At 38.8% G+C, this 25,771-nt stretch overlaps 1 protein-coding gene and 1 pseudogene across 2 annotated transcripts; both read right to left on the bottom strand.

Moving 5' to 3' along the window:
- MED6 (mediator complex subunit 6) lies at nt 1,953–21,677 on the bottom strand. 2 transcript variants are annotated; one of them, XR_001918648.1, is made up of 9 exons: nt 21,575–21,677; nt 15,999–16,158; nt 14,843–14,934; nt 13,472–13,554; nt 13,066–13,174; nt 11,575–11,690; nt 7,540–7,604; nt 2,820–2,847; nt 2,277–2,359 (listed from the first exon to the last, which is right to left on the bottom strand). XR_001918648.1 is itself a non-coding variant. In XM_005686030.2 (8 exons), exons 1-8 carry the CDS (start codon nt 21,594–21,596, stop codon nt 2,229–2,231), a joined length of 741 nt encoding a protein of 246 aa, XP_005686087.1. In that variant the 5' UTR covers nt 21,597–21,677; the 3' UTR covers nt 1,953–2,228. The 2 variants fall into 2 exon arrangements, 1 of the variants encoding a protein (XP_005686087.1); XM_005686030.2 differs by lacking the exon at nt 7,540–7,604 and having other exon boundaries at nt 1,953–2,359.
- On the bottom strand, nt 5,612–6,797 carry LOC102172816 (annotated as a pseudogene).

The raw sequence follows: 25,771 nt of genomic DNA, 5'->3' as shown, positions 1-25,771 counted from the left end.
AAGTACATGAGGTGAATTTAATTATGAAAACATATCAAACAAACGCAAACTAAGAGACATTCAACAAAATAACTGGCCCAAACTCTTTAAATATCAAGTCATGAAAAACAAGGAAGATTAAAGAACTGTTCCAGATTAAAGCAGACCAGAGAGACAAGGCAACTAAATCTAATGTACATTTCAGGATATTCTTTTGCTGACATTCTTGGCACCACTAGCAAGACCTAAAAAAGACCTACAGATTAGATAATGGTATCATACTGGTTTAATTTTGGTAACTGTGCCAAGACTACATAAGAGAATGTCCTTGATCTTAGGAAATGTACAATAAAATTCTCAGGGGAAATGGGTATCATGACTGCAGCTGTCTCTCAATTCAGAATAAGAGGTGTATATATGTATTATACATATGCATACACACTCACGGGGCTTCCCTGATGGCTCAGTGGTAAAGAATCCACCTGCCAATGCAGGAGACACAGGCTTCACCCCTGGGTCTGGAAGATCCCCCGGAGAATGAAATGGCAACCCAATCCAGTATTCTTGCCTGGAAAATCCCATGGATGGAGGAGCCTGGTGGGCTACAGTCCACGGGACTGCAAAAGAGTTGGTCATGACTGAGCAACTAAACAATAATACACATTCACACACATACAGAGAGAGAGAGACAGCAGGACTGAGGGACAAGGAGAGAGACAAAGATTGAAGAATAAACAAACGTGGAAAATGTTAATACACGAGGAACGTGGGCAAAAGGTATATATGGAGAAATTATTTGTACTATTTCTACAATTATCTGTAACTTTTCTATAAGCCTGAAATTGTCAAAATTAAAAAATCTTACACAATTCAGAAAATTAGATATTTCAAATCAAAGATAAGAAATTATTCAACCAGTTAAAATAATGAAACACCATTTTTTTGTTACTTTGCACTAAAAATGTGTACTACAATACTTAGTGTTGGCGAGATTCTGGAGAAGTTAGTATTTTCATATTTTGCTGTTACAGTAGTAACAGCAAAACTTTTGAGAAAAACAACCTGGCAATATGGACTGACAGCAAAAAAAAGTGCAGATTCTAGTGATTCTACTGCTGGGAGTCTATACTAAGGAAATAAATGCTAAATGTAATCACTGTGTGTGTGTGCGCTAAGTAGTTTCAGTCGTGTCCAACTCTGTGCGACCACATGAACTGCAGCCTGCCAGGCCCCTCTGTTCCTGGGATTCTCCAAGCAAGAATATTGGAATGGGTTGCTGAGTCCTCCTCCAGGAGACTTTCCCAACCTAAGGATCAAACCTGTGTTTCTTGCATCTCACCTGCATTGGCAGGCGGGTTCATTACCACTAACACAACCTGGAAAGCCCCGAAATCACTAGTCTTATTTAAACAATGCAGACTGGGAAAAGCTTGAGTGCAACACAGGGAGAGTTTAAGAAAACAGAGACAATCATTCACAGGAACTATTTGGTCAATAGACTATAAACAGTCTATAAAAACTAAGTAACCATGGCACAGTGCATGCAACAGACAAACCACGATACAGCGAAACAGTATGGAGAGAAAAATTACAAACTATGGTTTTAAAAATATCTACACACAGGAACTTTCCTGGTGGTCCAGTGGTTAAGACTCCATGCTTCCATGCCACACAGTGAAGCCAAAAAAAAAAAAAAGAAGAATCTATACATAGAAAAAGAAGACAAGGAAAATTCACACATTGCTACAGTATTTGTGGGACAGTGGTTTCAATGAATAAGGTTGTTTTCCCTTTATCTTTCACATTTCCCTTTATTTTCACAGTATTAACTTTACTATTTTAATACTGAGGAGTATGCAACTAAGAATAGAAAATCAGCTTAGTTACTACTTTAACAAAAATCCTTTGTGTTTGCAAAATGTACCTGGAAATATTTCAGAGGGAAAATGGGGGGGGGGGGAGTCAAGATACAGTAATTTATGCAAACACCTTTATTTTGTTTTTAAACATATATAGCAGTAAACATGTGAGACAGGAAGCTCCTTAAGTCCAGAAGGGAAAAGGTTACAAAAGATACATTAAAAATATTTAGGTTGAAAGCATGAGCATCCTTAACATTCTTTCTTAAAGGATAAGCACATTCTATACAAATGATTGTGACAAAGAATTTTAAAGTTCAAGAGCCTGTCACAATAATGAGGTAAACCGTGGACAAGAGGAGTCTTGCCAGCTTCTCTCTTCTCCAATACTCACTGAAGTCTCATTCGTTTTTCAGGCGGGCCTTTAGTGCCCACTGTCTGTTGCACATTCTTTGCGGTCTCCTTCTCCTCAGATTTTACAGTCTCTGGTAGAGGCTCTGCCTCTTTCTTTGTCTGATCCACTAGACACCAAAGCAGATATTTTTTGGAGGGGATGGTGGGTGGAGGGATGAGACCAGTTTAGACAATGGTTAACATGAATGGTTCAGACTCTCAAATTCATTTAAACTACTTATCCCAAGTTCTAGATTTAGCTGTTTCATCAGGCAGATGTTTAAGAACCAATTCATTTTACCTGGTAAAACCCCAAACCTGGTAATACAAGCAAATTATGATACAACCTCAGATCACCTCCGCTTTTCCACACATCCTCAATACCTATTCATCCCACTCTAATTCATCTTTTAAATATTACTATAATTACCACAAAAGCACCATCTTTTGGCCATTCAGCAAAGCAAAATAAAGGTTAGGAGTAACAAATTACCATTAGAAAGTCTAAAAGGACAAAATGACCATTCATCTCACATGTTGTAGTTATTATTATTTCAAGTTTAATAAGAATTATCAGATGAACCATACCTGGGACAGGCTTTTCTCCAGACTTCTGCTGTAATTTTAAGAAAGAATAGGGGAGGGAGGTGGAGGAAAAGGAGAAAAAAAACAGGGAACGTTAGCAAAGCTTTCTTCTTCTTGACTTCATAATTTTCATTAAAATTATACTTGCATGCAAATTATATTATAAATGACTTCATGAAGAAGAACTACTATCCATGTACCATAAAAAGTAAACTTATTTTCTACTTCTTATCCCCTAGTTCCAAAAAGACACAAATGTAAAACTAGAACAAAAGAATCAAAAGTTTTAAAAAGGGAAAAACCTTGAACATCAACAAAGTCCTTTGTGTCTGCACTGAGGCTACAATATTTTTAAAAAGTAGCTAAGAAGAATCCAATGAGAGGGAATAATGAAGCTTTTCAAAACTCCATAGACTTACTTGCTTAGGGGAAACAAGCGGAATGAAATCTGGATGACTGATTTTTAAAGTTGGCAGGTATTGGAAGTAAAGAAATAGAGGTATTTTTCTCTGAATATGAGACTTCTGTTGAGTGAGGGCACTATTAGAAATCAAACTGCAGGAAAAAATGACGGGTGCACTAGGCGTCAGCAACAAGGTCAGATCCTTCATTCAGCATGGCAATTCTTTTACTTGAGTGGGCCCTGTCATCTCTGGGATCTCACTACCCAATTTAAATGCTTTAAATCATTTTCCTCCTCCCCTGCTCCTTCTTCATCCTCAAGGCTCACAACCTACCCTTCACCATCAGCCAAGGAAGGCGTGAACATCCCAAACTCTCTCCCTTCTACCTACCTTCAAACTTATAATACTTTTACATGCAGACATACATACATGGAAAATACTTCTCTATACTTCCCTGTCATCTCAGAATAAAAGTGTTCTTTAGAACACTTAATGCCTCTATTTCGGAGAAGGCAATGGCACCCCACTCCAGTACTCTTGCCTGGAAAATCCCATGGGCGGAGGAGCGTGGTAGGCTGCAGTCCATGGGGTCACTAAGAGTCGGACACGACTGAGTGACTCCACTTTCACTTTTCACTTTCATGCATTGGAGAAGGAAATGGCAACCCACTCCAGTGTTCTTGCCTGGAGAATCCCAGGGACAGGGGAGCCTGGTGGGCTGCCATCTATGGGGTCGCACAGAGTCGGACACGACTGAAGTGACTTGGCAGTTGGCAATACCTCTGTTTGTTTTCTGAATTTCCTTCTGAATTTACATGCCCTCCCTAAGCTTTCTTTTCTATTCCTATGAATAAAGGCTTCAAAATTTTCTGTTATCACATGCTCCAGAGTCAGGCTGTCTACTGCCTACCAACCCACTCCAACTACAAGTTCTGGGAACCACTACACTTAATAAGCCCAAAACTGAATTCCCCATTATTACCCACTGTACAGAAAAGGTTAACACAGAAGGCCTGAGGCTTCAATCCTTAAAAGGGCAACTTGCAAGGTTGGCCTCTGATGGTATCTGGAAACTTGGATTTCAGGAAGGTTCCCACCATTTCCTAACTGATAACGGCAGTTAATTATGCCTAGACTGTATTTACAACGCTGTTTTTGCTTCCTTCAAAGAGTGTGGTGGAATTTTGGTATGTGCTAGGTGCGTGGGTGCTAAGTCCCTTCAGTTGTGTCCAACTCTGAGCCACTCTATGAATTAGAGCCCGCCAGGCTCCTCTGCCCATGGGATCCTCCAGGTATGAATACTGGAGTGGGTTGCCAGGCCGTTCTCCAGGGTATCTTCCCAACCCAGGGACTGAACCCACATCTCATGTCTCATGCATTCACAGGCAGGTTCTTTACCACTAGTGCCACCTGAGAAGCCCACGTGTTAGGTAAAGGGCGCCTGAAAAACCTCCCGAAACCTGGGCACCAAGTCTCTAACAGACTTCCTAGGGCAGAAACATCACAAACATTGCTGCGTTTTCACTGTTTAAACAAAAGAGTATATCCCGTATGACTCTTGGGTTATGGGTTTAAAATAGTGACAACACTGGACTATAGAGTTAACAATAAACTCCTTTGTGGAGCATATAAAGTTCTTCTAAATATGACTTTAATCCAATTTTTAAGTCTCATATTTCACCACTCTTTCCTTCATAAAACATGTAAAAGTAATCAAACTTCAGAGTATTTTCTGGTTCCTTTTTTTTTTTTTTACAACTACACTGCAGTATAACTGACATGCAAAAACACAGCACATATTTGATATACACAACTTGGTGAGTCTGGACATATACATATACTGTGATACCATCATCACAATCAAGGTAATAAATATACCCATCACCTCCAAGATTCCTTTTGCTCCTTTAGTTTGGAGTTCTGTGTGTTTGTGTGCGTGCACTGAAGAACACTCAACATGAGATCCACCCTCTTAGCAAGTTTTTAAATGCACAACACCATACTGTCAACTATAAGCAGTATGTTATACAGCCTATCTCTACAACTTATTCATCTTTATAGAGCTGTAACTACATCCTTTTTACAACTCCTCATTTTCCTCTTCCTTCATCCTCTGGAAACCACTATAATGTTTTCTACACCTGTAAGTCTGACTATTGAATACTTTGGATACCTCATATAAGGGAAACCATACAGTATTCATCCTTTGGTGACTGACTTATCTCACTTGGGACAATTATCTCCCAGGTTCATCCATGGTATCACAAATAGTACAATTTCCTTCTTTTTCTAAGACTGAATAATATTTAACTGTATGTCTATCCCACAGGTTTTTTCTTTTTTGGAAGTTAATTTAAGAGTTTATTATGAGTTATAAAAAATATCAGTCCATCAAACAATGTAGAAATAAGTATGCAAAAAGTCTGCAAAACAAAAGATACTTTAAACATGTTTAAGTAGAGAAGTTATCTGAAGTTCTGGATTTTCAGTCACTTAATTATTTGCATTATTATGCAATAAGTGAAGTCGCTCAGTCATGTCTGACTCTTTGCAACCCCATGGACTGTAGCCTACCAGGCTCCTTCATCCATGGGATTTTCCAGGCAAGAGTACTGGAGTGGGTTGCCACTGCCTTCTCCAGGGGATCTTCCCAACCCAGGGTTCGAACCGGGGTCTCCTGCATTGCAAGCAGATGCTTCCAAATAATCCTTAACTTCAATTGGAGTAAGCCTCCTAAATCCAGCTTCGTTGCAGATTCCAACTTCTATATTATCTTCTGTCATCTGCCCTTCAAAGCTTTCCTTTAGGGTTAATATGACTGTATGAATGGCATCTTCAAGTTCCAGATCTTCACTGTATCTTTTCTCAAGGAAAGTTTTCCCATTCACATAGTTCTTTCCCATTGCTGTGGCTTTCCAGACAAAGTAAGCTCCAAATGGATCTGACTGAAATAAATATGGCCATCCCTCATTCCAACCACAGATAAGTAAAGAAACTCCAAATGGGTGAACACCACCTGACTGGGTATATTCCTGCATCATGGAAGCTACTCTCTGGACCAGCTGAGCTGTGGGAATGGGTTCTTGGTAAACAAAATAGTACTGTGGAGCTAGTTTTCAAGCTCTGTGCACAAGCATCCTGTAATCTGGGCCCATGCCACTATACACCAAACCTATATGCCTGGTGATGGTTCCACTTTGTGGACACTTCGCTCATCATACAGAATGGATTTGTTTCTCCTCAGTTGCCAAGACCATGCCATTTGCAGCTTTAATTCCCACTGAAGGAGCTCCTCCAGCTATAGCAGCCAAAGCATAATCTATCTGGACAAGTTTACCAGACAGGCTGAATGTTGTCAGTGAAAAGCTGTAACCATGCTCTGCCATCTTTACCCAAAGGCCTTATCCCAGTTTCTTTATCCATTCATCTGTTGATGGACATTATGGCTGCTTCCAGATTTTGGCTATTGTGAATAATGCTAAAATATTCACAATAATTACAAATGTGGGAGTACAGATAACTCAGATTTCAAACTATATTATAAAGCCACAGAAACCAAAACAGTATGGTATTGGAATAAAAACAGATACAGAGCAATGGAACAAAATAGAGAGCCCAGAAATAAACCCATGTTTATATGGTCAATTTACACCACACACAAAAATTAACTCAAATGGATTAAAGACCTGAATGTAAGACCTGAAATCATAAAACTCCCAAAAGAATAGACAGTAAGTTCCTTGACATTAGTCTTGGTGATGACTTTTTGGGTATGACACCAAAAGCAAACATAAACAAATGGGACTATATACATCAAACCAAAGAGCTTCTACACAGCAAAGTGAATCATCAACAAAATGAAAAGGCAATCTACAAAATGGAAGGAAATATTTGCAAATCTCGTATCTGATAAGAAGTTAATATCCACAATATATATGAAGAACTCATACAAGTTAACAGCATAAAACAAACAACTCAGTTAAAAACTGGGCAGAGGACCTGAATAGGTATTTTTCCAAAAAGACACAGATGGCCAACAGATACATGAAAGGTGCTCAACATCACTAATCATCCAACACAGCACTGTGAAACAATGACACTTCAATTAAAAAAAGAAAAAAGACAACTGGTGAGAATATTTTTAAAAAAAAAGGAGGGGAGGAACACTTGTGCACTGGTGGTGGAAATCTAGTATAGCTACTATAGAAAACTGTATGGAAGTTCCCCTAAAAATTAATAACAGGACTATCATATGACCCAGCAACCCCATTTCTGGGTATATATTCAAAGGGAATAAACACAAATTCTTGAACAGATACCTGCATTTCCACGTTCACTGAAGCATTATTCACAAAAGTTAAGATACAGGAAACCACCTATACATCTGTCAACAGAAAGGATAAAGATGTGATGTGTGTGTGTGTGAGAGAGAGACTTCTGTGATACACACACACACTGGAATATTATTCAGCTGTGAGAAAGGATATCCTCCCATTTGTGAAAAAACAGATGAACTGAAAGAGCATTATACTAAGTGTTGAATAAGTCAGACAGAGAAAGCCAAATATGGTATCATTTATATGTGGAAATCAAAAATATTTAAACTCAGAGAGAACAGAGTGGTTCCCGCCAGTGGTTGAGGAGTGGGGAAAATGGGGAGATGCTGGTCAAAGGTAAAAGAAGAAATAAGGTCTGGGAATCTAATGTGCAACTTGGTGATTACTGCTAATATTACTGTAGTATATATTTGAAAGTTGCTAAGAGTAAGGAGATCAAACCAATCAATTCTAAAGGAAATCAACTCTGAACATTCATTAGGAAGATGCTGAAGCTGAAGCTCCAATACTTTGGCCACCTGACGTGAAGAGCTGACTCACTGGAAAAGATCCTGATGCAGCAAAAGACTGAAGGCAGGAGAAGAAGGGGACAACAGAGGATGAGATGGTTGGATGGCATCACTGATTCAATGGACAAGAGTTTGAACAAACTCCAGGGGACAATGAAGGACAGGGAAGTCTGGCGTGCTGCAGTCCACGGGGTTGCAAAGAGTCAGACATGACTGAGTAACTGAACAAGAGAGTAAAACTTAAATGAACTCTCCATAAAAGAGAAATAGTAATTATGTGACATGACAGAGGTATTAGCTAATGCTATGGAGGAAATCATTTTGCAATATATAAGTGTATCAAATCCACAAGTTGTACATGTTAAACTTACACTACACTGTACACCAGTTATATCTCAATAAAGTTGATAATAAAAAGTTTATACCCAAGTGTTGTTTGATGTTATTTTATATGGAATTTTCTTACTACTTTTACTGATAGTTTGTTGTTAGTATACAGACATGCAACTGATTTGGGGATATTGATTCTATATCCTGAAACTTCACTGAATTCATGTATTGGTTCTAACAGTTTTTTAATGGAGCCATAGGTTGTGCTATGCAAGCAGACAATTTTACTCCTTTCCTATTTGAATCCCTTTATTTCTTTGTTGCCTAATTTCTCTAGCTAGGCCTTCTAATACTGTGTTGAATTGAAGTATGGAGAATGTGATCTTTGTCTTGTTTTTCATCCTAAGAGAAAATGCTTTGTTCTTCACGACTGAATATGATAGCTGTGGGTCTGTTACAAATGGCTTTTATTATGTTGAGGTATGTTCCTTTCATACCTTTGTTTTCATCGTAACAGGATACTGAATTTTCCCAGCTGCTTCTTCTGCATCTATTGAGATGATTGTGGGATTTTTATTCTTCATCCTGATAATGTAGTGTACTATAATGATTGATTTTGGTTTGTTCAACTATCTCTGCATCCCAGGGATAAATCCCACTTGATCATGATATATGATCCTCTTAATGGGCTACTGCACTTAATTTGCTAGTATTTCACTGAGAATTTTTACACCTATTTTTACTAGGAATATTGGTCTGCAGTTTTCTTGTCTTGTAGTGTCTGTGTCTTTGGTATCAGAGCAATGCTGGCCTCATAAAATGAATCTGGAAGTGTTTGCTCCTCTTCAGTTTTTTTGAAGAGTCTGAGAATGGTGTTAATTCTCTTTAAATGTTTGGTAGAATTCACCCATGAAGTCATCTCTTCTTGGACTTTTCTTTGTTGAGAGGTTTAAGATTACTGATTCAGTCTCCTTACTCAATTATTGGTCTGTTCGGATTTTCTATTTCTTAATGAGTCAGTCTTTGGTAGGTCATGTACCAAGGAATTTCTTATAGGTTATCCAATTTCTTGGCATATAAACTGTTTACAGTAGTCTCTTATGATCATTTTATTTCTGTGGCTTCAGTAGTAATGTCTCAAATTTTATTTGAGTCTTTTTTGTTAGTCTAGCTAAAATTTAGTCAATTTATCTTTTGAAAACACCAGCTCTTAGTTCCTTTGCCTTTTTATTGTTTGCTTGTTTTTTAAATTGAAGCATAGTTGATTTAAAATGTTGTGTTAGTTTCTGGTGTACCATTGATTCTTTTCTATTATTTTTCTAGTCTCTATCAGTGGAAGTTAAACAACACACTCCGGAACAACCAATAGGCCAAAGAAGGAATAAAAAAGGAGAATCAGAAATTATATGGAGAGAAATGAAATTGAAAACATAACATATCAGAACTTATAGGACAGCAAAAGAAGTACTAAGAGGGACGTTTACAGTGATAAAACCCTTCATTAAAAAGAAGGAAAGATCTCAGAAAACATAACTTTCCACCTCAGGAAATTAGCAAAAGAACAAACAAGGGATTTTCTTGGTTTCTGAGTATATTTTCATCATTTTCATGTTTCTTGTTTTGCATTTTCCATTTCCCTTTTCTAAATCAACAATGCCAAAAAAAAAAGTGAGCCACAAATGCAACTATATATGTAATTTAAAAATTTCTAGTAGTCACATTTTCAGAAACAGATGAACTTTAATATTTTTAACCAAATGTATTTCAAATAGTGTCCTAGACATATAACCAATATTTTTAAACTAGATATTTTATACATATTCTTACATACTAAGTCCTTGAACCCAGTATGTCTTCCACACATATCACAACTCAATATGGACTAGGTGTGTTTCAAATGCACAATAGTCACATGTGCTGAGGGTCTATTGTACTGTGTGGGTCTAGATGTTCTGCCTCCAACATTCCTAGTATATATTATGTACTCACAGAATGAATGGTCAACCACACCTAATCTCTTACACTCTGTAGTCACTACTCATTGTCTTACATACAGTTGTAATTCACTGATATATTTATTCAACAGACACTGTTTCATCTTCAAGTGTAATTAATGAGATTTCCCTAAACTGACTTTGAGTTCCAACCGAGCCTCTGCTCCCTTCAGTACCGTATCGCCATTCCAACAGCACATTTCATCCAGCAGAGTCAACGAAGGGGGAAGGGGAGGTCTGTTCTACAGTCATCTCAGGGTGTGAAAAATCTCAATCAGAAACTACCCTTGAAAATCTCTCAAATAGGCCCTCAACAAGAAAAACAGTATCTATGATCTTAAGTCTAAGTATCTAAGTTGTATCTGACTCTTGCTACCCTATGGACTGTAGCCCACCAGGCTCCTCTGTCCATAGCATTCTCCAGGCAAGAATACTGGAGTGGGTTGCCATTTCCTTCACCAGGGGATCTTCCTGACCTGGGATCGAACCCAGGTCTCCTGCATTGCAAGCCAATTCTTTACCAACTGAGCTATGAGGGAAGCCCATCTATGACTGTGTGTGTATACAATCCTGTAAAGACAAATAAGAGCTGAGACAAATCATAAGAATAACATGTTCACATATTCCATTTCACACCTACTTCTCTGCCAAAGCTCATTCAGTAGACCTGCTATTGCTGTTGGAATACCCAAAATAACATAATAGAATTCATTTTAATTTCAACACCAGTACGATATAAGCCTATTTATTTTTACTCTTGCCTCCTCCATTTGTCGTCAAATGTGCTATTGTGTTACAAAAGTTTAAACTATTCTATAATTTAACGACTTAAATATCCACTATATTCAGGCTAGAAGGTAGCATACAGAGTGACAGCAGGAGTTCCAAATTCCAGTTTTGTTACCAACACTTTCGGCAACCTTCTGAATATATTATCTATAAGCAGGCCTCACAGTCTGTGAGGATTCCATGAGGAATTAAACTTAAGAGCACAGAACAGTATTAATTAAGATTCCCTTTACCCACTTCTCCCATTAAGTCCTTGAAAAACTTTCTTTTGATTCAGAGTTTTTAACTAATGAGGAAATCAATATGTTTAGATCACATCCAAAACAGTTCTTACTTAAAAATTAAAATGTCAGAAAAAGTGTTGAATCAAAATTAACCACATGCATTCTCATTACCTGCACAAATTTGGGTGGAAATTTTTGCCTAAGATCTAGAAGCAAAGCATCCACACGCTGTCTCTGGAAAATAGAGCTTGGTTCTTCTTTCCTTTTGACTTTAGGTTTGACTTTATCTATTAAAATATGAAGTCCAAATCAAAACACTAATTACTTTGATGCCTTATATTTTACAAATCTTTGTCTGCCACAAATGTATTCAAATTTCATTTTTTTAATAGCTGCTATTCCAAAGGCAATCCCCCCAAGTACATTAAACATAGCATAAGGACAGAAGCACTGAAACTCTGAAATGAGGTTAAAATTCTAACATTTATAAAGCTGACATATCTTTTAAAGATATTTCAATTTTAGCATGGACAGACACTGTTCTTACGTTTTCATAATTATTTAATTATGAAAAACTTTAAGGCTACATTTTCCATAATTATTTAACACATTCTGATTATGTGTGAAATTATCTTATGTTTACTTTAAGTGTATTAAATTTGTTTTTCCCACAAATGGAAAATGTAATTTTCATAAACTTTAGTTACCATACTCAATTATGAAGACTATAATCCACTAAAAATCAGGACAAACCAGACAACAAAAGATCATGAAGAGAGAAAAGAACTTACAAGAGAAATTCTGAAATTAATCATGTGTGGGAGTTTTCCTGGGAGGGCAATGTGCTGGTGGGTTGTTTCTAAAGGAGGGGTTCCATTTAAGTTTTATTTCAAATACTTCATTAGGGGAAAGAGCTCTTGGGAGAAGTTTATTCAACTCATGCAAACTTTCCTAAGTCAAATGTTGTTGCCAGCACCTACTATCAAGAATAAATACAACTACATCTCAAAGACCCTTTATTCCACGGGTCTGAATTTTATTTCAAGGCTACCTTTTCCATAGTAATTCATCCTAAGTTGCTATTTCTCTAAAGAGAAATACAGAATATAGGTATACTGCTGTGGATATGTTTCTAGAAGTATTTTTATCGGCAAAATATGGTGCAAATCAAGTAGTGGATTAGCAGCTATGGAAACTACACCTGGCATCACAACAGGTGCTAATATGGAAAAATCAGAAACAGACTGGTAATCATCTGGAGATATGGCTTTAAGAGCATCTCCCCTAGTTCAAAGACTCAGATTTAGGTTCCAGGCTTCAAGATGACTCAAGAGTTAAGTACGAAGGAAATATTATCACTACTCTTTCTTCATCATTGATTTCCCTTATGTTTTCTAAATATTTTAAAACCTTGAATCAACTTATCAAAGATGTCACTTACCAAAGAGATTAAAATGTATGCCTGCTGTTGCTAAGGGAATGCTATGACTACCACATCTAGTTACAGGAAACCTAGCTCTGACAATGTTATCATGCTATGAACTCTTCCTATAAGAGGTAAAACACACCAAGAAATCACTGATAGCCATTTTTTGAAAGAAAAACAGCTTCATCCTCCAAGTAACAAAAAGTGTTTTAGGAGGGTCCAGGTGTCCCACCTACCTTGCTCTTCGTGATCTTTGAAGTGCCACCAATACCCTTTGGAAGGGTGATATCGACAGTATGACATAGCTTCATCAAAAGCTGACTGAATGCCATGCACTGCAGTAAGCTGATAAAGGGAAAACCAATTTTGAACTTTTCATCAGTCATCCATAATTTACAAAGTAACTACAGTATTACATGTGCAAAGACAGTAATTCTTCTGTTTTTCAGAACCTGAATCACTATGTATCTGGGGCTGTTGTATATACTTTGAACAGGGAGCTGGCCCACAGGAAGCAATGCTTAAGACATTCTAATGGTCAACACTTTATTCCAAGGGAGAAGAGTTCCTGTTTAATTCTTGGAAGCAAGGTAGGTCAGCTAGAAGTTTTCTGTAATGTTTAAAGAATGTAACGACACTTACCACTCTAGAGTTTATAACTGACCCCAAGTCTGGTGCCTGATAGATCACTCCAGCAATAATATAGTAATCAGCCAGTGGGATAACTAAAGTAGTGGGAGAAACAAATGCTTATTAATACAGCTATGCACACAAACTGCTAAATACACTTTCTTGAGAACAAAACTTTGACCTTTTCCCATATTAAAGCTTAAGGTGGGATTTGCCAATTCCTGTTTTTGTAAATAAAGTTATATAGAAAAATCACCACACCCCTTCATTTCCATCATTATCTAAGGCTGCTACAGCACTAGTGGAGTAGTCTCAGAGACCGTGAGGCCCACAAAGCCTAAATACTTCGTCTTTGTAATGTGGACCACCACAGAAGTGTACTAACTTTTGCTCCAGGAGCAGTGCTTCTTAAACTTACTGATCATCTGAATCATCTGAGTATCTTGTTAAAATTAGACTCTGAGTAGTAAGGAAGGACAATGCATTTCTAACAAATTCCTAAGTGATCCAATGCTGCTGTCAGTCAACCACACTTCAGGGAATAAGACCTTAGAGCACGAGAGATTTGGGGTCCAGGATGAAGATATCAGACGCACTGAACTTGGCTCTGTGCTCCAGTCCAAGGTTCTAAGGAATAACAGCTGCTAGTGAGGCTGGTGTCATCATGGGTCACTTCTGTACCTGGAATCCTTCCATCATGTAAACTGTGTCCCTGGGGAGGGACTCTGATCTTTGATTATGAAAGTTAGTTTGGATTCTTGACTCTGGAACACAACTTCATTAGCAAAGTCATTCTCTGGAATCAACACCAGGGTGAAGGTTGTTCTCAAAGGTCTTGAAGAGAGCATGTGATTTAGGAGATGTAGCTGATCATCTCTGGAATGAGTGACTAGCTCTTTGATTCAAAATCAAGTCTGAACTCTATACTCTCCATACGATTTCTAAAGCAAGTTTTTATTTGGTAACATAACCCAAAAAAGACTTCTGGTTCAATGTGTCGATGAGGGTTTTCAACTGATCTTTTATGAATCTGGTGCAACTGCATCTACCAGGAATTAGACATGATTTCCTTCTGAGAGACTAGACTTCTGACAGGCAGAGGATGTCTACACGATCAGCCCTCAGTAAAAACTCTGGACTCAAGAGTCTCCAAGGGTCTTCCCTGAGCAGACATCTTATGCACATGGGGGTGCATTTCACTACTGGAGGGAGGGTGGACTTGGTGTGGCCCCTCACAGAAGGGAAAGCATGGGAAGCCTACACATGGATTCCCACAGACCCCTAAAACAGAAGGCAATCCAAAACATAAGAACATACAGCTCAGGAGTCAATATATCATGGTATTTTAAGAAGAAAATAATACCTGAAGTTTGCACATCTTACCTTGAGTAGGGGACTGCCGCTGTTGCTTCCGAATGATAAAAAGAATGGGCTCTTGAGCATGTAAAAGGATGTATTCCACTCCAACCATCTGACTGAAAACAGGAGGCAAAAATTCAGAGATCTATGAATGCCCTACAAACAATTCTGCAGAACATTCAATTATTATATAAAAGCAGAGCAACATTGTAAATAGGATAAACTGCCTATGTGTGATATTAAAAATTGGCTGTTCAATAAAACTGGCTGTTTTTCCCAAGAAGGTGGAGCACAGATAAAGGAAGATTTGGTTTTTAAACAACAATAAAATTTCTCTGTAAAAATTCATGATGAACTTACGTTAGAGTACTTTCAGTCATGAAAGTACACTGAACTTACATTTCAAAAAAGGCAACTAAAATACCCATGATGCTTCCTGAACAAAAAGATATACAAATATATATAAAACATAAAAATATACATGAACACTATATCTGTCCTAATTATATATCTCTACTATATATTCTACCCAAACAGAAAACATCAAACCTTATCCTCACCTCCAAAAAATTTTCTTCTGACATACTACATTTAAAAGCAACATCAAGATGCTTCAGTAAACATAAATATTTACCTCACAACAAAAGCTATTTAAAATACCAGAAATTTAATTACCTGGAATCCACGCTCCCCATGTTTAGCTGACAGATGAAAAACCCTATTACACAGCCGTTTCAGAAACTTCTGTATCAGTAATAAATTCTTAATTATTTAGCATCTGAAGTCTGAAGAATCTTGCTTTGTATTTGTATGGCTAAAATTTTACTTGTCATACAAAAAAAATTTCTATAAACGGCACTATGGTTTAAGACATTAAATTAGATGTAGAGGAGATAATAAATACAGTTACCTGGTTAAGGACAACAGAGCTGCATTGTTAAAATCAATGACATCTACATCTACTGCATTTTAAATGGACTATAATATAGGAAGTTATAAAAAAAAGACTTCCTAGGTTCCAAGTGACTACTAATAATTTCTTTGCATGTCAAACTTGTACAAACAAAACTCCGGTTCTTCCAAAACTTCTACTCTGTACTTCATGACCCACAGCTGGAAAGAAATATTCATTACAAAATCTGTAGCTGGCAAAGATGCTACCTTCTTACTAATAACTTACTTTAAGTGCTCTAAAGTTAGCCTCTGCATTTTGACAACTTCGTTATTACATGTCCTGTCATAAAAAGGATTACTTCTTTCTGAAAAATAATCCAGGACACTTCCACTGTTCAAAATAGGGATCCAGGAACTGTCAACCCAAGAGATTCCCAGCAGATTATCTTCAAAAAAAGAAACAAAATGATAAAAGATGAGAAAAGAGAAAAAAAATCCAATCCAACAAACATTTATTATGCATATAACAGAGGAGGCACTATGAATCTAAGAATGTCATGGATCCTAAACTATATACCCTCACAGTCTAACAGAAGTGGTAAGTATGCAAGAAAACAATGAAAACACAACATTAAGAACTATAATAAAGATGTGAATAAGTATGTTATGGGAGCACAGTGGAGCGAGCAGAATACCTCACCTGAGGGAACAGAAATGAGTTTTCCTGGGGTGAGGAGAAGGTGGGTTTTAGCAGGTGAGTTTTAACACGATATGTTAAAGAATAAATAGAGGCTCACCATGGAGAAAAGAGAAGCAAAGCAATTCCAAGCAGAGAGAATGTAAATACAAAGGTAGGGAAATATAAAAATACATGATTAAAGGTCTAGGTGAAGAAGTTATAAGACTTGAAATCTAGAGAAGTCTTTATTGGAAATCCTGAGTTTTTATAATGTTGGCAACTAATACAAAATTTTTCAAACAATACTCATGCCAAAGAAAACACATCCACTGCCACTAGTCTGAGACCTTCCAATTAAAGAGACAGAAATAAGTTAGGAAGCTATTATTATAGATGAGACAATAATGTTGTAAAGGGGGCAAATGAAAAGTTGAATGCCCTTAATTACAGCCATACAATGTCATATTTTAAAGAATTAAACCTTAAATTGTTCAAAATGGAAAAAGAAAAAGACAGACATGGAAAGTAGGGCTAGACAGCTTTAACTGAGCTTTTACTGGTTAACAGCTACAATGTTTCATAACACTGACAGTACCAAATCCCACTAGGTATTAAGTCATGGATGTCAAACTGCCTATATAATACTGGTTGAAGGAGGCAGAACTGAAAACTTCAATCTCTTCTAAACTGTAATTATTTCTGGCATCTATAAAGAAGTCAGACCTAATTCAAGGTGACAAGCAATTTAGAGGAAAACGAATCAAATTGAAAAAGCAATTACACAAAGGTAAGACATGCTGTGCACACTATAAAATGAAGGAGGAAGAATAGATGAAGCATGTTAACGACCAAACAATCAGTAGAGACCACTGAGATGGCCCATCATAAATGGACCATGCCATAAACAAATATCTAACAGGCCAGGAAAAAACATTTTCAGAAAGAGAAAGGTTTTCCAATGAAAAACAACTAAAGATAATCATTATTTTCAGCTTTAAACACCACAGTCCAGTTACTAAAGTTGTTTTCCTTAAAGCAACTTTCTCACACTTTTCTTTTTTATTTACTTAGGAACAATCATATAAAAGCATCTGCAGAAGAACAATTTGAGGTTGGTTTCTCCTTTACATAGTAACTGTGTATATATGGTGTTAAAAGTTATTGACAAACCATTACAGTATCACAGATCATTTCAGCATAGGCAGAAAAATAATCTGCAAAAGCAAATAAATGTATAATTATAGATTCTTCCTCTCTACAATTATGGAGCATTAATGATATGGGCATGAGGTGATGAGGACCTAGTGGAAGGCAATGGCAATATACAGCAAGATAAAAACAAACATTTTTTAGGGGGGGAAAGAGACAATTTTCTGAATGACCAATTATAAAGTCAGCGAGCTTAGGAACCAGCAAATGATTTATGAAGGTATAATGAATTTGGCTTGAATACACTGAGTTTACATATGGAATCAGACTCTCAGAATTAGGAAAAATTACAAATGTCATATTATCCAAGAGACTGTTCAGTAAATTCTCTCTACAATTTTCTTCATCTGGCTGTTTCCTGATCAGCAATTTTATGTCATATTTTCTTCATTTAGTAAACTAGTCAAAGACAAAAAGGTGAGTATGACCTGGAAATAAATACAGAGAACAGTATTTACCACTTTTGAACACTAACAGTACAGATACTACTTTACCCAATAACTCAAGATTGGTACTATTATTAATATTAGCTTATAAAAGAAAAACCTGAAATACAGCAAGGTTAACTCGTCAAGGTCACAGAACCACTAAATGGTAGAGTTGAGATTTGAAACCAGGCAGCTCAGCTCCAGAGCCCACACACCTCTACACTCGGCTGCCTCAAAATCAAAATACCGAGTCAGGAGAATTTCTGAGAGAAGCTAGGGCTGATACCACAGATTTGGAGACCACTAGTAGAACAATCGGAGAAGGCAATGGCACCCCACTCCAGTACTTTTGCCTGGAAAATCCCATGGATGGTGGAGCCTGGTGGGCTGCAGTCCATGCAGTCACTAGGAGTCGGGCATGACTGAGCGACTTCACCTTCACTTTTCACTTTCATGCACTGGAGAAGGAAATGGCAGCCCACTCCAGTGTTCTTGCCTGGAGAATCCCAGGGACGGCGGAGCCTGGTGGGCTGCCGTCTATGGGGTCGCACAGAGTCGGACACGACTGAAGCGACTCAGCAGTAGCAGCAGCAGTAGAACAATGAGTGCTGTCCTGTAGAAGAGGCAGTCTAATCAAATTCATTTCCTCTTCTCCGTTCCTTTTGCCAGTATCACATCTAATCTTCCAAGTGTCACTTGGACAGCAGCCTCCTTACGGGGCTTCCTGTCTCCAGATCTTCTCTCAATCCTATTCAGCCTTAAAAATGCCACTTATACATTAAAAAAAAAAATTGATTGATTACTTTTGGCTCTGCTGGGTCTCTGTTGCTGCGAGTGGGCTTTTTCTAATTGCTTAGAGCACGGGCTACGCTTCGCTGCAGTGCGACAGCGTCTCACTACAGTGGCTTCCTGGCACATGGGCTTAGTTAGCTGCCCCATGGCATGTGGAATTTTCCCGAACCAGAGATCAAACCTATATCCCCTGGATTGGCAGGCAAATTATTAACTACTCGATCACAGGGGAAGCCCAACTTGTACATTTTTCAGTGAGAGCTGCGTAATACATCATGATATTCTATGCAAAATTTAATTATTACTTTAATCTTCTTAAAGAACGGCAGTGCATCCACAGTCTAAAAGAACAAGGTCCAAATTCTTTAACACAGCATTTCACAATCTAGCTCCAGTATTCCTACTTCACTGCCCACAATTCACCATCACACAGCAGAATGGCACAAGGAAAAAGTATTGACAACTATAAGACAGCAGGCGAGTTAACCTCGTCATGCCTCACTTTTCTCATCTATAAAACAGGTATTATTATGTATGTAAAAGGTTTAGTACACTGTAAAAATTCAGTGTCAACTATGACGATGATGGTGGTACTGCTGGTAGTCAATTTCATTTAAGATCAATACAACTGACCTTATTTCTGGCTCAACCAAAGGTGTCCTAGTTTGGGCCTCTTTTTTCTTTTTTTTCTAGTTTATACACTTTTATGGAAAAAATAGAAACCTTTTATTCTCAAAAGGGTATAGGTTTACCAGAAAATTCAAAGGGTCATGTTAGATTAAACTCATTTCAAATGTTACTAATCTCTGCAAAGTCTTTCTCCAGTTTCCAAGGTAGAAATAATGGTTTCTTTCTCTATGTTCTCAGAGCAGTTTCTATATACTTCAATTATTAATTATTAATAACCCACAAATACAAATGTGTTCCTGTTAAATGCTGACTTTTTAAGAAACTGGGGCTGTGGGTTACTAATCAAAACTAGCACAGGATCTGACTGGTAAGAGTTAGAAAAAGCTCATTAATTCATGATTAACGGCTAAGGATAAGTTACTCTACTGGTCATAAATTTACACATACTCCAGTATCCAAAGATGTTCATCTACAAAATAGTTAACTGGGTGGTGTGTGGCTGTAAAATAGAATACCTTAGCTCTCCCACATAGAAACTACCTAAGGCCACAGCCCAATAAAGAAAATACACTACCAAAACAAGCAGACTCCAATAACTTCTTGCCATCTGCACTGTTACCACCCTAGTCTGAGCTATCCCCAAATCCCCATTCATTACAAAAATGGCCTTCTAACTAGCCTCCTTAATTTCACCATTGCCCTCCTACACTGTTCTCAGCAGCCAAAGTGACCCTAAGAAAAAGTAAGTTACATTATGTTCATCCTCTCTGGTCAGAACCCTCCCGTGGTTCTCCGTTTTTACTCAGAGGAAAAGCCAAAGCCCTTACAACCGCCTACAATCTCTAGATGACCAGGCCACCAATTCTCTCTGACCGCCTCTACTTCCGGCCTCCTCACTCACTCGGCTTCAGTCATACTGGCATCCTTGCTCTTCTGACACACCATACACATTCCCACCTTAGAGTCTTTGCCTTAGAGGCTTTAACAAATCTAAATAAAAAGTGAAAGTGAAAGTCGCTCAGTCGTGTCCGACTCTTTGTGACTCCATGGACTGACTATACAGTGATGGAATTCTCCAGGCCAGAATAATGGAGTGGGTGGGTAGCCTTTCCCTTCTCCAGGGGATCTTCCCAACCCAGGGATCGAACCAGTTCTCCCCCTTTGCAGGTGGATTCTTTATCAGCTGAGCCACCAGGGAAGTCTAAAGTTATGAAAACTAAACAGTCTGATACACTTTTTATTTTTTATTCAATTGCAAGCGAGAGCGCGTTGACGTGGCCCTAACAAAGCTCTCTGACAACAAGCGAGTAATGAAATTAGGTGCTTGATAGTCTCACCTATAATGAAAGGAAAACATATAGTAAGCATTATTCAGAAATGCTGAAGATCACTAGACATTTTGACAATATATAAATGACAATATATTTGCAATGAACGTGCCAGACTTCAATTTGGTCAATAAAGAAAAAGGAGTATCAAACGTCAGGATTAAGGCGGCCCCCAGGAGAAGGCAATGGCACCCCACTCCAGTACTCTTGCCTGGAAAGTCCCATGGACGGAGGAGCCTAGTATGCTGCAGTCCATGGGGTCGCTGAGAGTTGGACACGACTCAGTGACTTCACTTTCACTTTTCACTTTCATGCACTGGAGAAGGCAATGGCAACCCACTCCAGTGTTCTTGCCTGGAGAATCCCAGGGACGGCGGGATTCACGACTGAAGCGACTTAGCAGCAACAGCAGGCCAAGTTCCAAGGATGAACCAAACCCTGTCAGCGGCTTATTACCCCACCCCCTTCTCTACCCAAAGGCCGTTCCTTCACCCGGATAGAGAGCCCCAACCAATACTGATGGAGACGTATGCAGAACAACACCGCAGCTATCAGGGCTCAAAGCCCAGGGTTTCTTCCAAGCCCCTTCGTTTTAACGTTTCTAAGAGACTCCTGCACAACTGCGAAAATCTAGGCAGTTTTCCGCCAGATTTGAGCTTCGAGTCGTTCAGAAAAAAAAAAAATCAAAAGAGCTTGGCAGATATCACAAAGGAACCAGAATTTTGCCCTCAAGAGCTATAAATCCCTAAACCAGGTCCCAGACAATCAGAAAACAAAGGATGATAACATAGGTTACCTCGGATATCGACCGCCGCCATAACTCCGAAAGTGTTTTCAGGCCCTTCTTCCGGCGCAGAGAAATCGTCACAACTCAGAGACGAAAGAGGCAGCCTGCAGAGCGGAAGAACGTCGAGGAGGAACCAAAAGAGGGCGAGGCGGACAGAAGAGGGGGTGGAGCGGCGACGGGGAGAGGGCGGGACTGAGACCGAGTGGGCGGGGCTAGGAGGCGGAGTTGGGAGGGGAGGAGGGGATAGGAGAGCTTTGCAGGAAAGAGCTGCTGCTGCTGCTTAATCGCTTTAGTCGTGTCCGACTCTGTGCGACCGCATAGACGGAAGCCCACCAGGCTCCCCTGTCCCTGGGATTCTCCAGGCAAGAGTACTGGAGTGGGTTGCCATTTCCTTCTCCAATGCATGAAAGTGAAAAGTGAAGGTGAAGTCGCTCAGTCGTGTTCGACTCTTAGCGACCCCTTGGACTGCAGCCTACCAGGCTCCTCCGTCCATGGGATTTTCCAGGCAAGAGTACTGGAGTGGGTTGCCATTTCTTTCTCCATGCTGGAAAGAGGGAGCAGATTCAAAGAAAAGAGAGGTAGAAGCAGGAGATGCTATCGGGTTAAAAATTTGGGGACTTTGAGAAAAAAGGGAATGAACAGAGGCCTGCCCAACGCCCATCACTGAGGGATTCGAAAATTCCACCTTGATTTGTGATCGTTTTAAAAAAACAAATTCTGATTGTGCAGAATTGGAGGTGGTAACATTTTTAATTTTAATAACTCTTTCAGGCGTATTCAATGAACTGCTCAGTTTAGGAGCCACTGTACTGTTCTTAGTCGTTCAGTCGTGTTGGTTTCTTTGTGACCCCGTGGACTGTAGCTTGCCAGGATCCTCTGTCCATGGGGATTCTCCAGGCAAGAATACTGGAGTGGGTTGCCATGCCCTCCTCCAGGGGATCTTCCCAACCCAGGGATGGAACCCAGGTCTCCCACATTGCAGGCAGATTCTTTACCATCTGAGCCACCAGGGAAGCCCAAGAATATTATAGTGTGTAGCCTATCCCTTCTCCAGGGGATTTTTCCCACTCAGGGATCGAACCAGGGTCTCCTGCATTGCAGGTGGATTCTTTACCAGCTGAGCTACCTGGGAAGCCCTTAGGGGCCACTGACCATTCTATTTTTCACCCTACCTCAAATGTGGGGATAGGACAGGACTAAGCAGGAGGAATTTGACAACTATTAGATTTATGTAACTAAGCCCATTAAAATATTACATACCTTTGAGACAAAATTTTCACAAAACAAGGCTTCCAGCACAAAACATTAACAAAATTAAAAGAAAGGGAATACCTTGGGTCCCTGAGTAAAGACCTGGTGTCCAAATTCCGGGTAATCTGGGCTAGATAGCAAGATGCCTTAGAGGGAACAATTCTGGAATGGGGAAGCTATAGGAAGTCTTAGAAAGATTTTCAAGCTCCAGTGTGTCTCCATAAAAGCAAAATGTTGAGGATATTTGCAAGCAAGACACAGATGCCAGGAAGAGAACCCCAAAATCTGAAGAAGCCCTTTTGTATGGGGATGAAGTGTTAGTGCCTATATCTTCTCCAGAATTTAGGTAGTGTGAAGGTTCCCCCAGAATTTAAGCACAGAACAGTGGTAAGGGGTGGGGAGTACAGCAGTGGGGGGTGAGAGCCAGAACAGCCGTGAATTCACTGGAATTTTCTACATTATAGACTGGGAATTCAAAGCTTTTAACTCTAAGTGGCATAAAAATATATTGCTTTGTTTAACTCCAGTTTTTGAACTGGGATTTTATGCTTGAGATTATATGTATACGTGTCCCAATAAAAATATGCACACACATAGAGCAAGTTTACTTTTCAAAGGAGGAAGGCCTGGTGGGGCCTGGTTGAGGAGGCATTCCAAAATAGTGGTTATCGTATCCAATAAACAGAACTGTGAAACATCAAGCTTTCTGTTTTGTTTGTTATGTTTTCTTGAACTTTTATTAGGAGAAAATAACAGAACACAGATCCTTAAGTAATGAAACATATGGTAAGCATAGTAAGCCAGACCTGGGAGCTCGGCCTTTATCTTGTAGGCAGTGGGAGAAGTGTAATTGTGATTCCATTTTATCAATATGGAGATTATCCAAGGAACATGAGTTGGAGGCATTTATAAGACTAAGAACAGGGAGTTGGTTTAGGAGACTGGCAAACAAATGTCTACACTCATACAAAGGTAGTAGTAGCCGAGGGAAGAAAAAGGATGACAAATATTTAGGAGATAAAATCAAAAGATAATTAGTGACTGGTAGATGAGCCTGATGAAGGAGAGGCAGGAAATAAAAAATTATTCCTAGGATATTGCTTTATAAGACTAAGTGCTCCTGGAGAAGGAAATGGCAACCCATTCAATATTCTTGCCGGGGAAATCCCATAGACAGAGGAGCCTGGCAGGCTGGACTCCTGACAGCTGGAATCAAGATTGCTGGGAGAAATATCAGTAACCTCAGATATGATACCATCCTAATAGCAGAAGGCAAAGAAGAGCTATCTTTCACCTTGATGAAGGTGAAAGAGAAGAATGAAAAAGCTGACTTAAAACTCAACATTAAAAAACAAAGATCATGGCATCCGGTCCCATCACTTGATGGCAAATAGGTAGGGAAAAAATGGGGAAAGTGACAGATTTTATTTTCTTCAGCTCCAAAATCACTGTGGACAGTGACTGTAGCCATGAAATTAAAAGACACTTGCTCCTTGGAAGAAAAGCTATGATAAACCTAGACAGCGTATTAAAAAGCAGAGATATCGCTTTGCTGACAAAGGTTCGTATAGTCAAAGCTATGGTTTTTCCAGTAGTCATGTATGGATGTGAGAGTTGGATCATAAAGAAGGCTGAGCACTGAAGAATTGATGCTTTTGAACTGTGGTGTTGGAGAAGACTCTTGAGAGTCCCTTGTACTGCAAAAGATCAAACCAGTCAATACTAAAGGAAATCAAATCCCTAATATTCATCAGAAGGACTGATGGTGAAGCTGAAGCTCCAATACTTTGGCTACCTGATGTAAAGAACTGACTCATTGGAAAGGACCCTGATGCTTGGAAAGATTGAAGGCAGGAGGAGAAGGGAACAACAGAGGATGAGATGGTTGGATGGCATCACCAAGTCGATGGATATGAGTCTGAGCATGCTCCGGGAGTTAGTGATGGACAGGAAAGCTTGGCATGCTTTAGTCCATGGGGTTGCAAAGAGTCAGACACGACTGAGCAACTGAACTGAACTGAACTGACACAAATCTGGAGTATCTATTGATTCATGGACAAACTGCTAGGAGAAACAATTTGCCTTCTCAGTATTCATTCATCTAATCATTTTCATTTATCCATTCAGCTGTCTGTTGTGGGTGAGTATCAAGTGGCCTTGTGAACCAATATTGTCAAACAAATTGGAAAGTGATATAATAGATGTTACTATTACAGGCTTACCAAAGACAAATCAACTGTAAAGCTGCTGAGGAGCAGTGGAATAATGGGGAATTCATTCTATGCTTAAGATGTTTAAGGTTGTATTTTTAGATGATAAAACATAGTTGTACACATGTCTAGGCTCAAAGATGATATAAATAATTCATAGTTAATTCTTGATGCAAATGTTATTATCCTTCTTACCAGAAAATTCTATCGTCATATAAGAGTTTGTCAGGTATTAAAAGCTAGATTAGAAATCACAATGAGGGACTGACTTCTCTGGCAGTCCAGTGGTTAAGAATTTGCCTGCCAAGGCAGAGAACATGGATTCGATTCCTGGTCCAGGAACTAAGATCCCAAGGAGAGAAGCAACCACAATGAGAAGCCAGTGCACTGCACCTAAAGAGTAGCCCTTGCTCTCTGCAACTAGAGAAAGCCCTCATGCAGCAACAAAGACCCAGCACAAGCCACTCCAAAAAAAAAATTTAGAAATCACAGTGATATTTGTAGCATTTTGATATAGAATGAAAATAAATTTAATTTTGATGCATAGTTAAAATTGAGATAAATGAAATTTGAAATTAAAAACAAGTTCAAAGTGGTATATAAAAGTCACAGTTGTGTGTATAAATTCAGTAAAAATATTTTCCCCCATACACACATAATGAACATAAGTAGAAAGAGTTTTACTAAGGTAGACTCTTTGAATTATTTGGTTATGTTAATATTGCTTATTATTAATGCAAAGCAT

This window comes from Capra hircus, chromosome 10, assembly GCF_001704415.2.
Source record: "Capra hircus breed San Clemente chromosome 10, ASM170441v1, whole genome shotgun sequence".
Lineage (NCBI taxonomy): Eukaryota > Metazoa > Chordata > Mammalia > Artiodactyla > Bovidae > Capra > Capra hircus.
This window is presented reverse-complemented; position numbering and strand designations above follow the sequence as displayed.

Bases quoted from the DNA above. Each gene is read 5' to 3' on its own strand.
- MED6 (XM_005686030.2), bottom strand. From the start codon at position 21,596: ATGGCGGCGGTCGATATCCGAG. The intron at 13,175-13,471 runs GTAAGTGTCGTT...TCCCTTTATCAG, and splicing joins CAGTTATAAACTCTAGAGTG to CTTACTGCAGTGCATGGCAT. The intron at 11,691-13,065 runs GTAGGTGGGACA...ATATTTTAATAG, and splicing joins CAAAGATCACGAAGAGCAAG to ATAAAGTCAAACCTAAAGTC.